General features: G+C 43.8%; 4 protein-coding genes across 10 annotated transcripts; 2 read left to right on the top strand and 2 right to left on the bottom strand.

The window, feature by feature from the left end:
* Positions 1-1,674: 1,674 nt before the first annotated feature.
* Positions 1,675-6,362, top strand: frtz (WD repeat-containing and planar cell polarity effector protein fritz). Of its 7 annotated transcripts, none has more exons than XR_015271248.1 (8): positions 1,706-2,478; positions 3,442-3,742; positions 3,794-4,744; positions 4,808-5,280; positions 5,344-5,774; positions 5,835-5,994; positions 6,055-6,245; positions 6,334-6,362. XR_015271248.1 is itself a non-coding variant. In XM_020951411.2 (8 exons), the coding sequence occupies exons 1-7, from the start codon at positions 2,064-2,066 to the stop codon at positions 6,174-6,176; spliced, it is 2,853 nt and encodes a 950-aa protein (XP_020807070.2). In that variant the 5' UTR covers positions 1,706-2,063; the 3' UTR covers positions 6,177-6,186; positions 6,334-6,362. The 7 variants fall into 7 exon arrangements, 4 of the variants coding, with proteins under 4 accessions (XP_086687157.1, XP_020807070.2, XP_086687159.1 ...); XR_015271250.1 differs by having other exon boundaries at positions 6,055-6,266; XR_015271249.1 differs by having other exon boundaries at positions 6,307-6,358.
* On the bottom strand, positions 6,280-7,218 carry mRpL48 (mitochondrial ribosomal protein L48). Its single transcript, XM_020951414.2, has 3 exons — positions 7,064-7,218; positions 6,896-7,000; positions 6,280-6,799 (listed from the first exon to the last, which is right to left on the bottom strand). The coding sequence occupies exons 1-3, from the start codon at positions 7,073-7,075 to the stop codon at positions 6,365-6,367; spliced, it is 552 nt and encodes a 183-aa protein (XP_020807073.1). The 5' UTR covers positions 7,076-7,218; the 3' UTR covers positions 6,280-6,364.
* LOC110183201 (Golgi-pH regulating cation channel) lies at positions 6,874-10,609 on the top strand. Its single transcript, XM_020951413.2, has 11 exons — positions 6,874-7,013; positions 7,081-7,370; positions 7,494-7,554; positions 7,640-7,725; positions 7,784-7,978; positions 8,452-8,613; positions 8,678-8,961; positions 9,018-9,233; positions 9,295-9,415; positions 9,484-9,637; positions 9,698-10,609. Exons 2-11 carry the CDS (start codon positions 7,263-7,265, stop codon positions 9,922-9,924), a joined length of 1,614 nt encoding a protein of 537 aa, XP_020807072.1. The 5' UTR covers positions 6,874-7,013; positions 7,081-7,262; the 3' UTR covers positions 9,925-10,609.
* A 404-nt stretch (positions 10,610-11,013) lies between these two features.
* On the bottom strand, positions 11,014-13,299 carry cpb (F-actin-capping protein subunit beta). The gene is made up of 2 exons (XM_020951417.2): positions 13,007-13,299; positions 11,014-12,685 (listed from the first exon to the last, which is right to left on the bottom strand). The coding sequence occupies exons 1-2, from the start codon at positions 13,007-13,009 to the stop codon at positions 11,858-11,860; spliced, it is 831 nt and encodes a 276-aa protein (XP_020807076.1). The 5' UTR covers positions 13,010-13,299; the 3' UTR covers positions 11,014-11,857.
* Positions 13,300-14,126: the final 827 nt, after the last annotated feature.

The raw sequence follows: 14,126 nt of genomic DNA, 5'->3' as shown, positions 1-14,126 counted from the left end.
GAAATTAACATTTGAATTACTAATTTATGTACTAAGGAGGCATGACTATGCACCCCTGGTACCCAACTGCAATAAATAAAAATGTCGGATTTCTCATTAACGACTGAACGGATTTTGATGAAACATAGATCAAAATGTTCAGAACTGCGATGTCGTCTATGGAGCAGTTTTCCTTTTGCATAGGTTATGCTATAAAGTTTTAACCAAGTATTCTTGTTTTTTGGTAGGCAGGGCTGCGGGACACATAAATGGAAATAAATGAAAAAGTCGGGATTTCTTATTAACGACTGAACGGATTTTGTTGAAACATGGATCAAAATACTCAGAATTGCGATCCTGTTAATGGTACGAACTTCAGTTTGAATAAGTTTTATAATAAAGTTTAAATAAAATTGACTTAATTTTAGGCAGGCAGTGCTGCCAGATATATTTATTCTTCGTAAGAACATTTATGAAAATAAATGCAAAAGGGGGGTTTGCTCATGAACGACTGAACGGATTTTGATAAAACAACTACCAAAATGCTTGGAATGTCAATTCCATTCATGGGGCATGCATATTTCATACAATTGTTTAAATGGTCAACAGGAATATTTTCTGGTGGCCTATTCATCGATAGGGTGTGGGAGGCGCCACTATCGATATGAAGCCGGTGTTTTTTGAAGATCGGAAAAAGACAACGCTCATTTTTTTAAAATCTTTTGGTTAGATTTAATAGAATATAGAATATTTGTCCCTATCGTTTGAGATACAGTGCAAGCTTGCACGCGTTTATTTAAGGGCGTAAGATTTTTGTAAAAGTTAGCGTCGATTTTGCTTGCGGGGGAGGGGCATAAAATTCCGCCGTGGTATATCGTAAAATAATCTTTCCCTGATTTAGCTAAAAATCGCACCGAATTGTTTTGAATAGCCTTTCCATTTATTGGGCAGTCACTTTTCTTAATGTTTTATTCAACAATTTGTCAATTTTATTTAAATTATTAATTTTCTTAACATGGTTCCATTGTCTGGTTCAGCGAGTGGTTCTCTGCTGGTTCCCATCTGGTTCAATTTTCATAGTTCGCGCCTTAGCTATCAGCCCAAATACACCACCCACTGTTATTCGCTTCTCTCGAAATCTGACAGTTCAAATCATAATTTTCACTAAATATTCGTTAATCTTTCTCTAGTAAGCCTATATACCGTGCATATGTGCACGCGTTCGTAAATAGAAATTTCTAAGCCTTACAATTTTGGATGCCCTATTTTGTATGGAGCCGACCGCGAGGTTAGATCATTGTTATGCGATTTGCTCAAAAACTGATGGTTTAAAGAAATTGAAACTTGGTACTTTAAAACTACAATAAATGTCCTTTATTTTGGCGTATCTGGTATTTCTGCACGCGTTCGATTAGCCGAGATATTAAGAAATCCGTGAAAACAAGAGTTTTCATATGCTTTTTTTTAATATATCCAAATGTCAAATACTTTCAAACCCAGTATAAAACAATAGTAAATTCATTTCCTAGCATTTAGAAACTTTATTTTATTCAAATTAGTGCATTAAATACGAAATTTTCCCACCGTTCCATTTTGACGCTAACTCATCGACGCAATTTGACGGATATTTTAATTTCAAAAATCGCGGTAAAGGATTACACTCAAACTGGTAACACTAACAAACCATTCGATTGCAACTATTATCGATAACCTTCTAAAACAACAGGTGATCGATCGCAGCAAGTGCCATCGCTAAATTCCAACAATTTTCAGTGTTTACGTTTCGGAAAGTGCCACAAAAATAAAACTTAAAAAAAGCCTACTTAAATTGAAGTGGAAATCTTAATTCAAGTACCAACTGTAATTGCAACTTAGTGAGCACCTGACGATCACTCCAGTTAAGGTGAAGCAAGAGAAATTTGTGCAATTGGAGCAGCTGCGAAGCGCACACGCAAAAGAAACCAAGAGATTGAGAACTACATAGTTGACACCCATTCCGCCGCGGCCATGCAAATCGATGCGATCGAGCTGCTGATCACCTAGCTCTGCGAGTCAGACCCAGCAGCCGCAGCCGCAGCCTCGAAATGCTGCTCAGCGAGACCCACTTTTGGACGACGCTGCGCGACGAGGTGCGCATTAAGAGCAACGATCTAGGCGCCTTCCGATACCTGCGCCAGCGGGAAAAGGAGCAGGAACAGCAGGATCTCACCACGTTGGCTAAGCGTGACTATACGGAACGCCGCAATGGACTGGCAGTGCTGAAGAACAGCAGTCGCAAGGCGGCTGGTCGCCTGAAGGATAACCTAAAGAAGCTGGAGGATCTACTGCGACAGCATCGTATCATCCACTCCGAGTGGCAGGATGCGGCGCAAGTGCTGCTACTCTTCGCCAACGGACTGATTGCGCACATATGCGTGGACATCTACACGGGTGATATATTGCGCATGGTCTTTGAGAAGTATCTTGTGGGCAAGCTGGCCGCCGAGGTCATCACAGATGGTGAGTCGAAAAGCTTTGATTGATTTATATATAAGATACCCTTTCGATGGGATAGAGTCATTACATTCACCATCAAATATATGTTACTGTTGAAAAAGGTATAAACGTTTATATTGATCTTGAAAGGCACACAAAAATACTATTTAAAGCCTTTCATTTGGTGTTGAATTATTCTGATCTAATAATTTACTTTTATATTAATTTTCTTTGATTTTAAATGCAAGAAAGATAAAATCGGGGTAGCCTGCTCCCCTGATATCTTCTCCATATAATTGTTAGCAAGCTAAATGAATAAGAACACCCATATTAATAATTAGCTCATGCATTAAAACACAATTTTATATTTTTTCTAAACGATTCCTGTTGTCCTCGTTAAAATATTGTAGTAGAAATAAATCTCACACGCCTTGGACGAATGCATTACAGTGAAAACATGATTTGATAAAATCTTTCCTTCCCTTTAATGTGCGCGTGATTAATGGCAATTGGGGTATATAATCCCGGCGCTATATGCGTCGCTTTAGGGTATACTCTCTTCTATATATGTATGCATGCTATGATATAGAGTGGTGTGGAGAGACCCCCGTCTCGGCCTTGCATTTGAAGGCACTCGAGACCGCTGCTTTGTGGCTTGTGTTGTGCAGTTATGGAGAAATTTGCATTGGCAACAAGTGCGACTTGATTTGCACTTTCCCACACCAACACAGCCGCACGCACACACCTGCACGCTGCACGGGCGGGCATGGGCATGCAATTATTGTAATTTTTAATTAATCTGCTTGCTTGTTTTGTTGCCTGTAAATATGCGAACCGCGCGATCCCCCCATCCCAACATATTCCATCCCATGCCTTGCCACGCCTCTCACCTTTCCATATTTTGTTCGAGGCACTCATTCAGCTTTGTCGTTTGTGTTTTTGTTTCTGTTTCTGTTTTTGTTGTCTTGTCCGTGTGCTCGTCGTCAGCCTTTTTCACCCGTTCCCACATCGTCTTGGCCTACAATACCAACCAGCTGACGGTGGTGCATCTGCAGCGACCGAATGCACGGTCACAGGGGCCGGAGAAGATAGCCAATATGGATCCGCGCATCTTCCACGTGATCATACCGGGCGCCACGGAGCGCAAGTTGGCCCGCCACCTGACCGTAAACGGTAGCTTTGATCTCTTTGTGGTGTGGACGCAGTCATCGCAGAACGAGGTCTACCCCTGGAGACCAACCATCCGGGATCAGGATCGAGCCAATATACATGTATTCAAGATCAAGGGGTAAATAAGCGATATTCCTTTTAGACTCCTTACTAATCCCTCTTTCATTAGCTTGCAGCTGGAATCCATCGCTTATTGCTGGTCGGAGAACGATCCCTTGTGCGTTGATTTTCTGCGAAGCAGTGAAAGCCAAATCATCACGTTGGAGCAGAAGGTTTCCCGCAAGGGAGACATCAGTGCTGAGATCTGTTCGTATGAGCTGGCCGCCGGTAAAATGCAGCGCACCGCCATTACCTCGATACCGATGGGCGCCCAAATCTGCTCGTTTGCCTTCAGTCCCGACCAGGAGAAGCTCTTTCTGGGCAGCATCGATCGCAACATCTGCCTGCATGACCTCGTCCAGCAGTCAACAAAGTACGCCAACCAGATCGAAATTGTGCCCAATCAATGTGCCTGGCACTGTGACTCTGCCATGTTGTTCGTGGCCAACGAGCGATCGGTGCTGCAGTGCTTTGACCTGGCTCTGGCCACCATTGGCCATCAGTTGGTTAGCGAGAGTGTGACTCCATCGAGCCTGTTGGACCTCTCGCATTACTTTGTGGCCCAGCCTACTCTTCTGAGTGTCGCCTTCAGTCGGAAACCGGATTTGAGCACATTCAAGCACACCTACGCCCAAACAGATTGCCTGCTCTTGCTAATCTATGAGCAGGGACCGCTGGCCTGCATGCGGATCTTTGGCGGCGCCGGCATGCGCGGTGATATTCACAACTCTGGCCTAACTGCCGACGTCATAGCGGACAAGTATCTACGGCTGCAGCAGCCGGAGAGGGCGGTGAATGTGCTGGCGGCACTAAACTGGGAGACCTACGGTGCCATGTGCCTGATAACGCTGCATAAGATAGCCAACTATGTGTTCTTCGGCGGGGATCAGCGTCGGCCGCGAATCGAGCTGATGGCCAGAGCCCTAAAGACATTCGCCCGCACGCTTTCGGAGGAGACCAAGGATGAGTTCAGCGACCAGGTGTACGATTTGAAGCGACGCTTTTGTTTCTACCTGCTGCGGTGAGTTACTATGAGCTTGAATAAATTTAAGGATTATTTATTTAACTTGCAATATATTTACAGCAAAAACCTATTTGCCGAGGCCTTGGAAATCGCTCAGGATGTGGCTGACTATGACATATTCATGGATCTGTACAATCTTACCAAATGTATTTCTAGTTTGGGTGAATTTGCACAGGTGGCGTTCAGTCAGGCAGCTGCCATAATCCATGAGGAAGACCGTGCCAATGGCAACCTCAGCCTGACCTGCGACTTGCGCTCGGAATCGGCCTGTTCGCTGTCCACCTGCTCGGATGTGCTGCGTGGATCGGGTCATAGTCAGCCGCAGGCCCTTAAAAACTATGTGCCACCACTGCCCTCGTTTAAGTCGAAGGTGTTCAATGCCGAGATGATTAAGATTAACATACCCAAGCCGGAGCTCAGGCCGCCATTGCCCAAAATTTCGATAGTAACTCCAGCGACGGCCTCCTTAGCAGGACTCGGCCTGAAGAACAGCACTTTGCAGCCAGCGCCAGTGAAAAACTCCAGTTCAAATGGTAAGCGAAAAAGGATTAATTCCAAAACTGAGATAATTATCAAATGTTCCTTCGTTTCCTTAGGCAACGTTTGGTCGCAGGATGTACCGGACCAGACAGTGGGTCTGCCCATGCCCAGCAGTCCGCCACCCCGGCCTCAGCCTTCCTCGATCATTCCGGACCAAAGCACGACACTTGGCCCGTTCAACAGCATGCCAACATTGCCACCTCCTGTAGTTTCAGTGGTCCCAGTGTCTTCGGCAGCCTACCAGCCCAAGTTCTACCAGCATCCGCTGGTTTCTGGAAACATTCCTGCCATGTTACCCACGATGAGCAGTGAGGATTATCAAAAGCGTTTGCTGCTCAAGAAGCCCACGGCATCCATACTGTCCAATCCGGCTAACCCAGCTCCCAGCAATGGAGAGGCGGGTGGAGCTACACCCAGTGCCAAGTCACAGACAGCCGAGAAGAACAAAGTCAAGTTCTCGGACACCATACAGGTGGCTGTTGTGCCGGTAAGCAAAAGCCTCCTGGGAAATTGGGAACTGTAATTCATAGTACTTTTTACTCATTAGGAGATTCCACGTAAGGAGAAGCCCATGCCACCGAAAAGAAATGGTTACTCCAGACCCGCAGCGCGGCATCTGACCAATCCGAAGAAAGAACTGGCCGACAGCTTGCCACTTTGTCATCCCAACGATGAATATCTGAAGGATTTCAATCCCATCACTACAAGTAAGTCTATAGAAAGATCGCTGACAGTCTCCATTGGTCTTACATAGACATTTGCTTCAGATATGACAAAGCCCCCGGCGCGACGTCGTGAAGAGGAACCGAAGCCGGGGAGCAGCAGCAAGAACGCCAATAGCTCCTCCTCCTCGTCATCCATCAAGGTGGTGCATTTCGGTGTGGTCTAAGCGGATAATTGTTAGTGCAATCCCCTTACTTACTTTCTGGTTAAGAGATGTGTCTTCCACTTATTTTTAGTAACTATTGCCGTCCTCCCAGTTAGTGCAAAGCTTTAAATAGGAAAGTTTTTACTTATAGGTTCTTCTCTCCACACTTTTTACACAGCTTAGCATTAAATGTTTGCCAAAAACGGATCCTACTTCTTCTTGGAGGTGGTGGGGCCACCCATGCGATCCAGTTCGGACTTAAGGTCGAGCAGCTCCTTGTCCGGCACATAACGCCGCTCCTCGCAGTCGTCGGTGTGCTCCTGGACACTCAGGCTAACGCCCTCAGGCAGGGCTGACTGAGCTAGGCGCAGGAACTGCGGATAGACAGGTGCATCTACATTGTTCAGCTGCAGGTTCCGCTCGTAGGTGGTCAGCTTGTACTCGGACTCAATCACCGTGGAGTTTGGCCGCAGACGCTGAACCTGTGTTTGCTGTGGCGGCAGGGCGTAGCAGTCGGAGACATCCAATTCCAAATACTCGGCCACGCCATGAAGGAAGCGCTGATAGCTCTCCAGCTGTGGATAGTCATAGCCCTTGATCTGTACGTTGAGGCTCTCGTATTGCGGGAATTTTGGTTTAAGGGACTGGAAGATAGGGCGAAGAAATGTGTTAATAATCTGAGATTCTTACTCTTTAATTCCTAAGATGTATTTTGATCGAGGACACCGGCAAAGACCCACCTCCAGGTAATCCGGTTCGTAAACACTGCCGCCGCCGCTGGTGCTTCTCACGGTTGTTGCTGTCACCTTCGGCGCCTGCAGGGCCAACCGCACACTGGGTAGCAGCTAAGTAAAACAGGTAAATTGACTATTTAATACAAATTTGATACAATTTAAACGTTTATTTACTTTTCGTAACATGGCAGGCAGTCACAGTCGAAGTCACGTTATGTCACCGTCAATCGATAGCACTATCGATTGTTCCTGGCCGATAGCGAACTGGTCACACAGCGCCTCTGTTTTTGTTTTCCTCTCAGCTCCGGTCACATTGGACTGACCAGGCAGAAATAATATTTTTTATTTATTTAGTCCAACACGTCAATTCGAAATGCAAAAAAGGTCTACGCTTTTTGTAGTCGCGTTGGCGCTGCTCTCTGCCTTCGTGGGAACACAAGCGAAATCGGACCCGGGCATCGTGGACACTCCGGTGAACTCGGTAAGTGCGCTTCCCCAATTCCCGTTCCTACCCCCGCGGAGAATCACGAATCGGAAACAAAACACATTTGTGTATGCGGCATATGTTCCGGCTACGTAAATAATATTATCCCGTTCCTTGCAGGTGACACCCAACATCAGGCAACAGCGTCCGCTGCTGGCCAACTCGAAGATCTACGTGAAAAGTGAGTACATGCAGCGGCAAAGTGTGACGAATACCTTTGACCAAATCACCCAACCCCTAATAACCCCAACCCCCCGGAATTCCAGTTACGGGATGCACGTCCAAGGTGGAAACGAACTTGACCATAACCTTCCGGTTGACGGAGCACCCCTGCATCTACGATGATCGCTTGGTGAGAAGCCTCTATAATCATGTCATGTTGGCCATTCTAAGCTTAAGTTATCTTTCAGCTGGAAGCCATTGCGGCCGAGCCATCGCTACAAAAGAATGCCTCCATAAATAACGTTATTACAGTGGTCACAAAATCGTATCCCTGCAATGGCCTCATCGTTTTGGTGGCCGACAAGTTGTCCCCGCCGGCCGAGGGAGTCACTGGAAAGCCGGAACCGAAGCATCCCATGAAGGAGAACAAACATCCACTTTCGGTAATGACTCAGCTAGAGTGCGAAACACGAAAACTTACAAGTGAAAAAAGATATGCGGCGTACACAGCCTTATCAGTCTGAGGCGCAGTCGCAGTTAGAGCTTATCGGCTCTCCTAAGGCAGGGTATCACATTCTGGTGAAACTACTATGGAAGAATGCGACCATAGTTTTCAGACCCTTTTCCATTTAAATTATCTTGAAATTAACCTGATATAAGGAAGTTGTCTTTTAGCTATTTGAAAGTCCAACACTTATATAGGTCGCCCATATAGTGTTATCTCTTTTTTTTAGTTATTCATAATTTCAAATTTTCCCGAGGTATAACTTAGTCTAAACTACACTTATTGTATGGTTTGTTTATTTTGAGAGGACAGAATACTGATAAGTAATGTCTTAACACTTACTATTATATATCATGCCATGCTTGGGGAAAAGTGATGTTCGTGTTTAATAAACCCTTTTCTCTTTTTCAGCCCACAACAAACCCGATTGCGAGCGTCAAAGATGATGGCATCTACGAGATTGAGATCTTGATTTCACAGGAACCCGTTGCTTCCGAGTTCAGTGCCGTGGTTCACATTGAATTCCTGGGACCGCACGGTTATATCTCCGCCATAGATTGGCCTTTCCTGCCCGTATGTATTCATACTTAAAAATTGTTTATACCAAAAGTTTGTTTATTTATTTTTTGTTTTACAGTTCTATTTAATCATGTGCATTGTTTATGTGATATTCGGCATTATTTGGCTCTTTGTTTCCTTCGCCCAATGGCGGGATCTATTGAGAATTCAGTTCTGGATCGGTGGCGTCATACTGCTGGGCATGCTCGAGAAGGCTTTCTTCTATGCCGAATATCAAACGCTGACGAACTATGGTGTTGCTGTGCAGCATGCCGAGCTGGTGGCTGAGTTTGTGTCCTGTGCGAAACGCACTTTGGCCAGGATGCTTGTCATCATTATGAGTCTGGGCTTTGGCATTGTCAAGTGAGTAGTTTAATTTTATTTTTTATATTTAAAGATGTCCTAATACTGCATTTTAGACCACGTTTGGGACCGATGTTGCATCGTGTTGTGGGCGTGGGCACCCTGTACTTTGTACTGGCGTGCGTAGAAAGCTATTTGCGCATCACCAACATAAAGAGCGACCGTAGCGAGCTCCTGGTTGCCAGTATTCCATTGGCGGTGTTGGACACAGGAATCTGCTGGTGGATCTTCACTTCGCTCGTCCAAACCACACGTACTCTGAGGCTTAGAAGGTAAATAGTATTACAGACACTTATTATAAGGCTAGATATTTTATATAAATATATATTTTAGGAATATGGTGAAGCTATCCCTGTATAGGCACTTTACCAACACGCTGATTTTTGCTGTTATCGCTTCCGTCATCTTTATGCTCTTTGCGTTGCGTTTGCGTAGAATCGAGAACTGTACGCCTGTGAGTTAATTGGCGGCCATTAACGTGAGCTTCACTGTATTCAAATTGTTTATTTTTTTTTTTAATAGGGATGGCGTGACATCTGGATCGATACTGGCTTCTGGCACATTCTATTCTCGGTGCTGCTCTTGGTGATTATGATACTATGGCGACCCACGAATAACAACCAGCGATATGCCTTCACACCGTTGCTAGATGCACCCGAGGACGAGGACGAGGAGGGTAGGAAGTGTGGCCTCAAATTGAAAACTGAATTTTATTGATTGCATTTGTCTTCTGCAGATGAAGAGGATCAATTTGTGGCCGATGCCTATGGGGTGAAGATGCGTGGTCAGAATGGTACGCCAAAGACGTCGGTGAATTCTCGGGCTGCCACCACCACCGAGGAAGATGACTTGCGTTGGGTGGAGGAGAACATACCCTCCTCAATGGCGGACTCGGCTCTGCCTATCCTCGACTCGGACGAAGAGATCATTAACACCAAGTTCGAGGTCTCCAAAATGCAATAAGCTGGGCTGTGACTTTCGCTGGACCTAAAAAGAGACTTGAAGTACATTAACACATCCGCGTCACCCGCCCCATTCAAATGTGCTATGCATTCTTATCCATTTTCTATTCGAAAACGAAACATAGCCATCGAGGATGATGGGAAACAATTGGTACTTGACTTTATTTCCCAGTCGCGCTTGTCCCAACTCGTGACTGGCGCCTGCCTTTTGAACCCGTGTAAAATATTGTATTTAACGTAGTTCCTTCTACAGCACACGTCCTCCCACTAAATAAATTTAACTTATTTATAATACCTAGCCTAAGTTGTAGATATCTCTATATGCGACGTACCGTAAACTTAATTTACTTAAATTTCGATTCTGAGTTAATATCCTTATCTACACACAGATTGTTGTCGCCTCTTTGTATATAACGAACCGATCTATAATAATGAACGAGAATGAGGATTCTGTAAAAATTATCATAAATTTCTGACAAAATCTTTAACTTGAACTGTTTACTTGCTGATAAATGAAAACCATTTGCAAATATGTCTAAGCCTAAGCACACACCATACACACACACACACCTCAATGTATTTAAATATATATATATATATATATATATACATATATTTTTAATCAAGCGGTTTAAGAACTTTTAATAAAATAATACAATCGTAACTTAAAGGTAGCCGTGAACCAAGCTGAAAGTGTTTTTCTAAAAATAATTTGCCATATCAGTTTACCGAAAAATTTGAATTTGAATTTAAATAGTCGATCAGTTGCCGCCAAGTAAATCGATAAGTTCCCGCTATATAAGGTTGACAAATTAGCTACTTTCTAGCCAGATTTGAAGCTCAAATACAATATAGCTAGATAGACAACTCTGATCTGCACCTCTTGCACCGAAATTAATCTGCCTTCTGTGGTTTCTGTTCGCCTGGTACTTCAGATCCAGAAATTGACAATTTTGTACTGAATGACCAAATTGAAGACGTGTTTTTGCCTACAACAACAACAACTAATACAACAAGCACAACAACATCTCAATATACATCTCTTTTTCAATAACATTTTTCTACCCATCCTAGAAGAAAAAAACAAAACTTAATAATTCAATATTTATTAGTTTTCTGTTGTATAAAATTTCTCTTTGCCATTCAAAATGTTGGTTTAAAAAAACTAAGTATTTAGAAGGTAATGTGCATTTTCTCAGATAATACAATTACATAGCGATTTCAGTTTGTAATCTTGCTTCGAGCTCCGGTCTCTTATTGTTAGAGAACACACATGTATACACATAAAAAGACACAATTAATAAACACATTATTTATTCGCGGAAGAATTAAGAACGGGCTGCAGGTTAATGAAACACGAACATATTTGCCACAACTTTTGTACAAATATGTTGTTCATTTTACAAATAAGATACAAATACTTATGGATACTGTCTTGAGGGCGGCTAAGTTGGCTTTGCGGCTGAACTCTGAACTGCAGATAAAGCGCGCGTGCGCCTCTAAATTGCAACAATATTTATGTGGGCAGGGTTGACATTAATATGTTTCTTCTCCGTTTAACAATTTCTCTCTTATTTAACAAATTTATTGCCTAGAAATGCGTATTAAATATTTTTTAGTCTGCATAATTTCCCACGCCCTAGGCGGAGTCCTCCTCCACGACTTGCCTGACTGAAGGGTGTGAATAGCAGGGAATTGTAAGCATGTCCGAGTACCATTATCCTAATATTATCTCAACTAGGGTAACATTTCGTAGAGCATAGAGCGCAGCATTTAATTCGCATGTTATTACACCCATTCACGCCGCCAAGGAGAGACCCCGCTTAGTTGGGGGATATTAATATGGTTTATGGTTTATGTTGAAATTGAATTACGAGGACGCTGCAGAGCTACCTACCGCCGTCAGCCTTGGCCGCTCAGTGCTCGGCATTCGTTCAGTTCGATTCGGGCTTGACATTGCGCCGCAGAATGGCCGCGGCCAGGTCCTGCTTCATGGCCGCCTGCTGCCGTTGGTCGGCCAGCGACTGCGTACTCCGCAGTCCGTTCACGATATCCTTGGTCTTGCCAAAGTAGATCTCGTTGAGCGTATTCCGGATCTTGTTCTCCATTTCCTCGACCATCTTGCCAATGTTGGCAATATGCGGCGACGACTCACTGACATTGGCGTCCTGCTCCGTTTGGCGCGTCAGGGAACCACCCAGGTTCATCGTTCCGGAGCCCTGTTTGTTCGTCTGCAGCCACAACATTGCTGTGGAGGTCAGCTTATAATGCGCCGTCCGGCCAGTGGTCTTCTCCTGCACCTCCACCACATGGATGGAGTCCCAGCAGCCGCGGATCATCTTGCTGCCATCGCCGGCCTTCTTGATCAGTATCACAGCGGCAAATCCGTGATCCAAGTCCCACAGATACACTGACGAGACGCCGCCCTCGAAGTACATATCCCGGTATTGGTCAAAGGCATAGTTTGCCTCAATCTCCAATTTGCGTAGCCGCTCCGACGGCATCTGGCCATCCTCCAGCGGCGGGTAGTAGGTGTTCGACCAGGGCGATCGATAGGAGTCACCGTCGCGGTTGTAGTCGCACAGCAGATAGTCCTTGCCATGCTCCTTGTCTTTGGCAATCTTCAGCGGTTGATCCACGGACGAGAGCAGGTCCTCGCAGAGATCCGGCGCCAAATCGATCAGATCGATGAGGTTTTTCTCGATCTGCTGAGGCGGCAGGCGTCGCATCAGGTCCAACGCGCAGTCCATTTGCATTTCCGACTGCGAAAATGGGAACGAGGAAGGGAAAGAGAAACTTAATTGATTTCGTGTAGAAACTTGAGTCACTTAAGCGGAGATAAGAGCCCCCAAACACCAATGGTCCCCTTTGTGGGAGACAAGAGAGAGCAAGGGGGACGGAGGGAGTGCGACCGGTATTGCCATATATGGGCATTGTTTTAGGCCCATCTTCCCTTTCCCCTTTTCCCAACAAAAATCCCTGAATTGTATTACTAAGCTCTCTACTTTTCACTTAATCATGGGGCGGCGGCTCCTGGCAGGTCTCATCACCGTTTGTTGGCCTTTTTCTAAACTATTACTCACCATTTTAATTCTTTTTCGGGCCTTTGTTTCGCTTGGAAATTCGGCTTTTGGCTTTCAGTTCTAGGTAAACTGTAATGGGGAGCGGGGTACAGTCTTATCTCTAACTTCAATTTTCGTATTATTCGGTTTGTTTATTGCCGGGAATTGCACTAAATTGACTTTTAATTTTATATTTATTTTATTTTTTTCAACCTAAATACAGTGAGACCGTTTGCTTTTAGAGGTGCGCAAAACATCGATGTATCGATGTTTTTGGAATTCTCTAAATAATCGATGTTTTTTGAAGTATCAATGTTTCTAATCTGTCACTAAAAAGAGTTCTGTCTGCACTTAATAACTTACGGAATGTACTCTTAAAACCTTAAGTTCATCTGTGCTTTTCTGTTAAATATTCTTTCTTTTCAAAGCACCAATTTTCTGTAAACGAAATGTCAATGCAACAGTGCTGCCAATTCTTTAGGGCACTGCTTTGCTTGCAAGCATTTGGTAAATTCAGAGCTCTGTTAATTAACTGTTAAGTGAGAATACCTTGTTTGCAAGCAGTGCGAAATGTCGGTTTAAATCTTTTCATTAACGGTTTTTAAGAACCTTGAAGTTGTCAGCTATATGGTATTTTAACTTTTCATAATACCCTGCAGGGTTTATAATATTAGTCAGAAGTTTGTAACGTTCATTTCCGTCTTTTCCGACCCCGAAAATCATATATATCATTGATAAGCATTTTAGATTACCAATTTTTTTTCTATTTTTACGCAACTTTTTGCTAAATATCAAATTTTAAATTCATAACAAAGCCAAAAATGCGTCCATTTTAATTCGGAAAGCTGTCCCGTGCTGGTTTTTATCACGTTAACAAATCTGCATACTCAGTGTAAAATTTTAGCGATCTTAAATTACTGAAATTATAATCCCATTCTTTGAGTAGGTATTTATTTATATTTTTATGCCAATTTTTCCTAAAGATCAAATGGAAAAAATCGCATAACTAAGTTTAAAATGCTTTAATTTCAATTCGGAGCTGTCCTATGCTAGTTTTTGTTAGGTTTATAAATCTGCATACTCAATTTAAAATTTTAGAAAATTGAATTTTTTGCCAATTTTTGGCAATTTTAATGATGTA

The sequence above is a fragment of the Drosophila serrata genome, unplaced genomic scaffold (genome assembly GCF_035046125.1).
Source record: "Drosophila serrata isolate PLE 108 unplaced genomic scaffold, ASM3504612v1 contig_240, whole genome shotgun sequence".
Taxonomy (NCBI): Eukaryota; Metazoa; Arthropoda; class Insecta; order Diptera; family Drosophilidae; genus Drosophila; species Drosophila serrata.
Note: the sequence above shows the minus strand (reverse complement) of the source record. Positions and strands in the feature narration are given on the sequence as shown.

Excerpts from the sequence above, each read along its gene's own strand:
- LOC110183201 (XM_020951413.2), top strand. The coding sequence starts at position 7,263 with ATGCAAAAAAGGTCTACGCTTTTTGTAGTCGCGTTGGCGCTGCTCTCT. Across the intron at positions 7,555-7,639 it reads CTCGAAGATCTACGTGAAAA|TTACGGGATGCACGTCCAAG; the intron begins GTGAGTACATGC and ends CCGGAATTCCAG. Across the intron at positions 9,638-9,697 it reads CGAGGACGAGGACGAGGAGG|ATGAAGAGGATCAATTTGTG; the intron begins GTAGGAAGTGTG and ends TGTCTTCTGCAG.
- mRpL48 (XM_020951414.2), bottom strand. Across the intron at positions 6,800-6,895 it reads ACGAACCGGATTACCTGGAG|TCCCTTAAACCAAAATTCCC; the intron begins GTGGGTCTTTGC and ends CCTATCTTCCAG.
- frtz (XM_020951411.2), top strand. The coding sequence starts at position 2,064 with ATGCTGCTCAGCGAGACCCACTTTTGGACGACGCTGCGCGACGAGGTG. Across the intron at positions 2,479-3,441 it reads CGCCGAGGTCATCACAGATG|CCTTTTTCACCCGTTCCCAC; the intron begins GTGAGTCGAAAA and ends GCTCGTCGTCAG. Across the intron at positions 4,745-4,807 it reads TTTTGTTTCTACCTGCTGCG|CAAAAACCTATTTGCCGAGG; the intron begins GTGAGTTACTAT and ends ATATATTTACAG.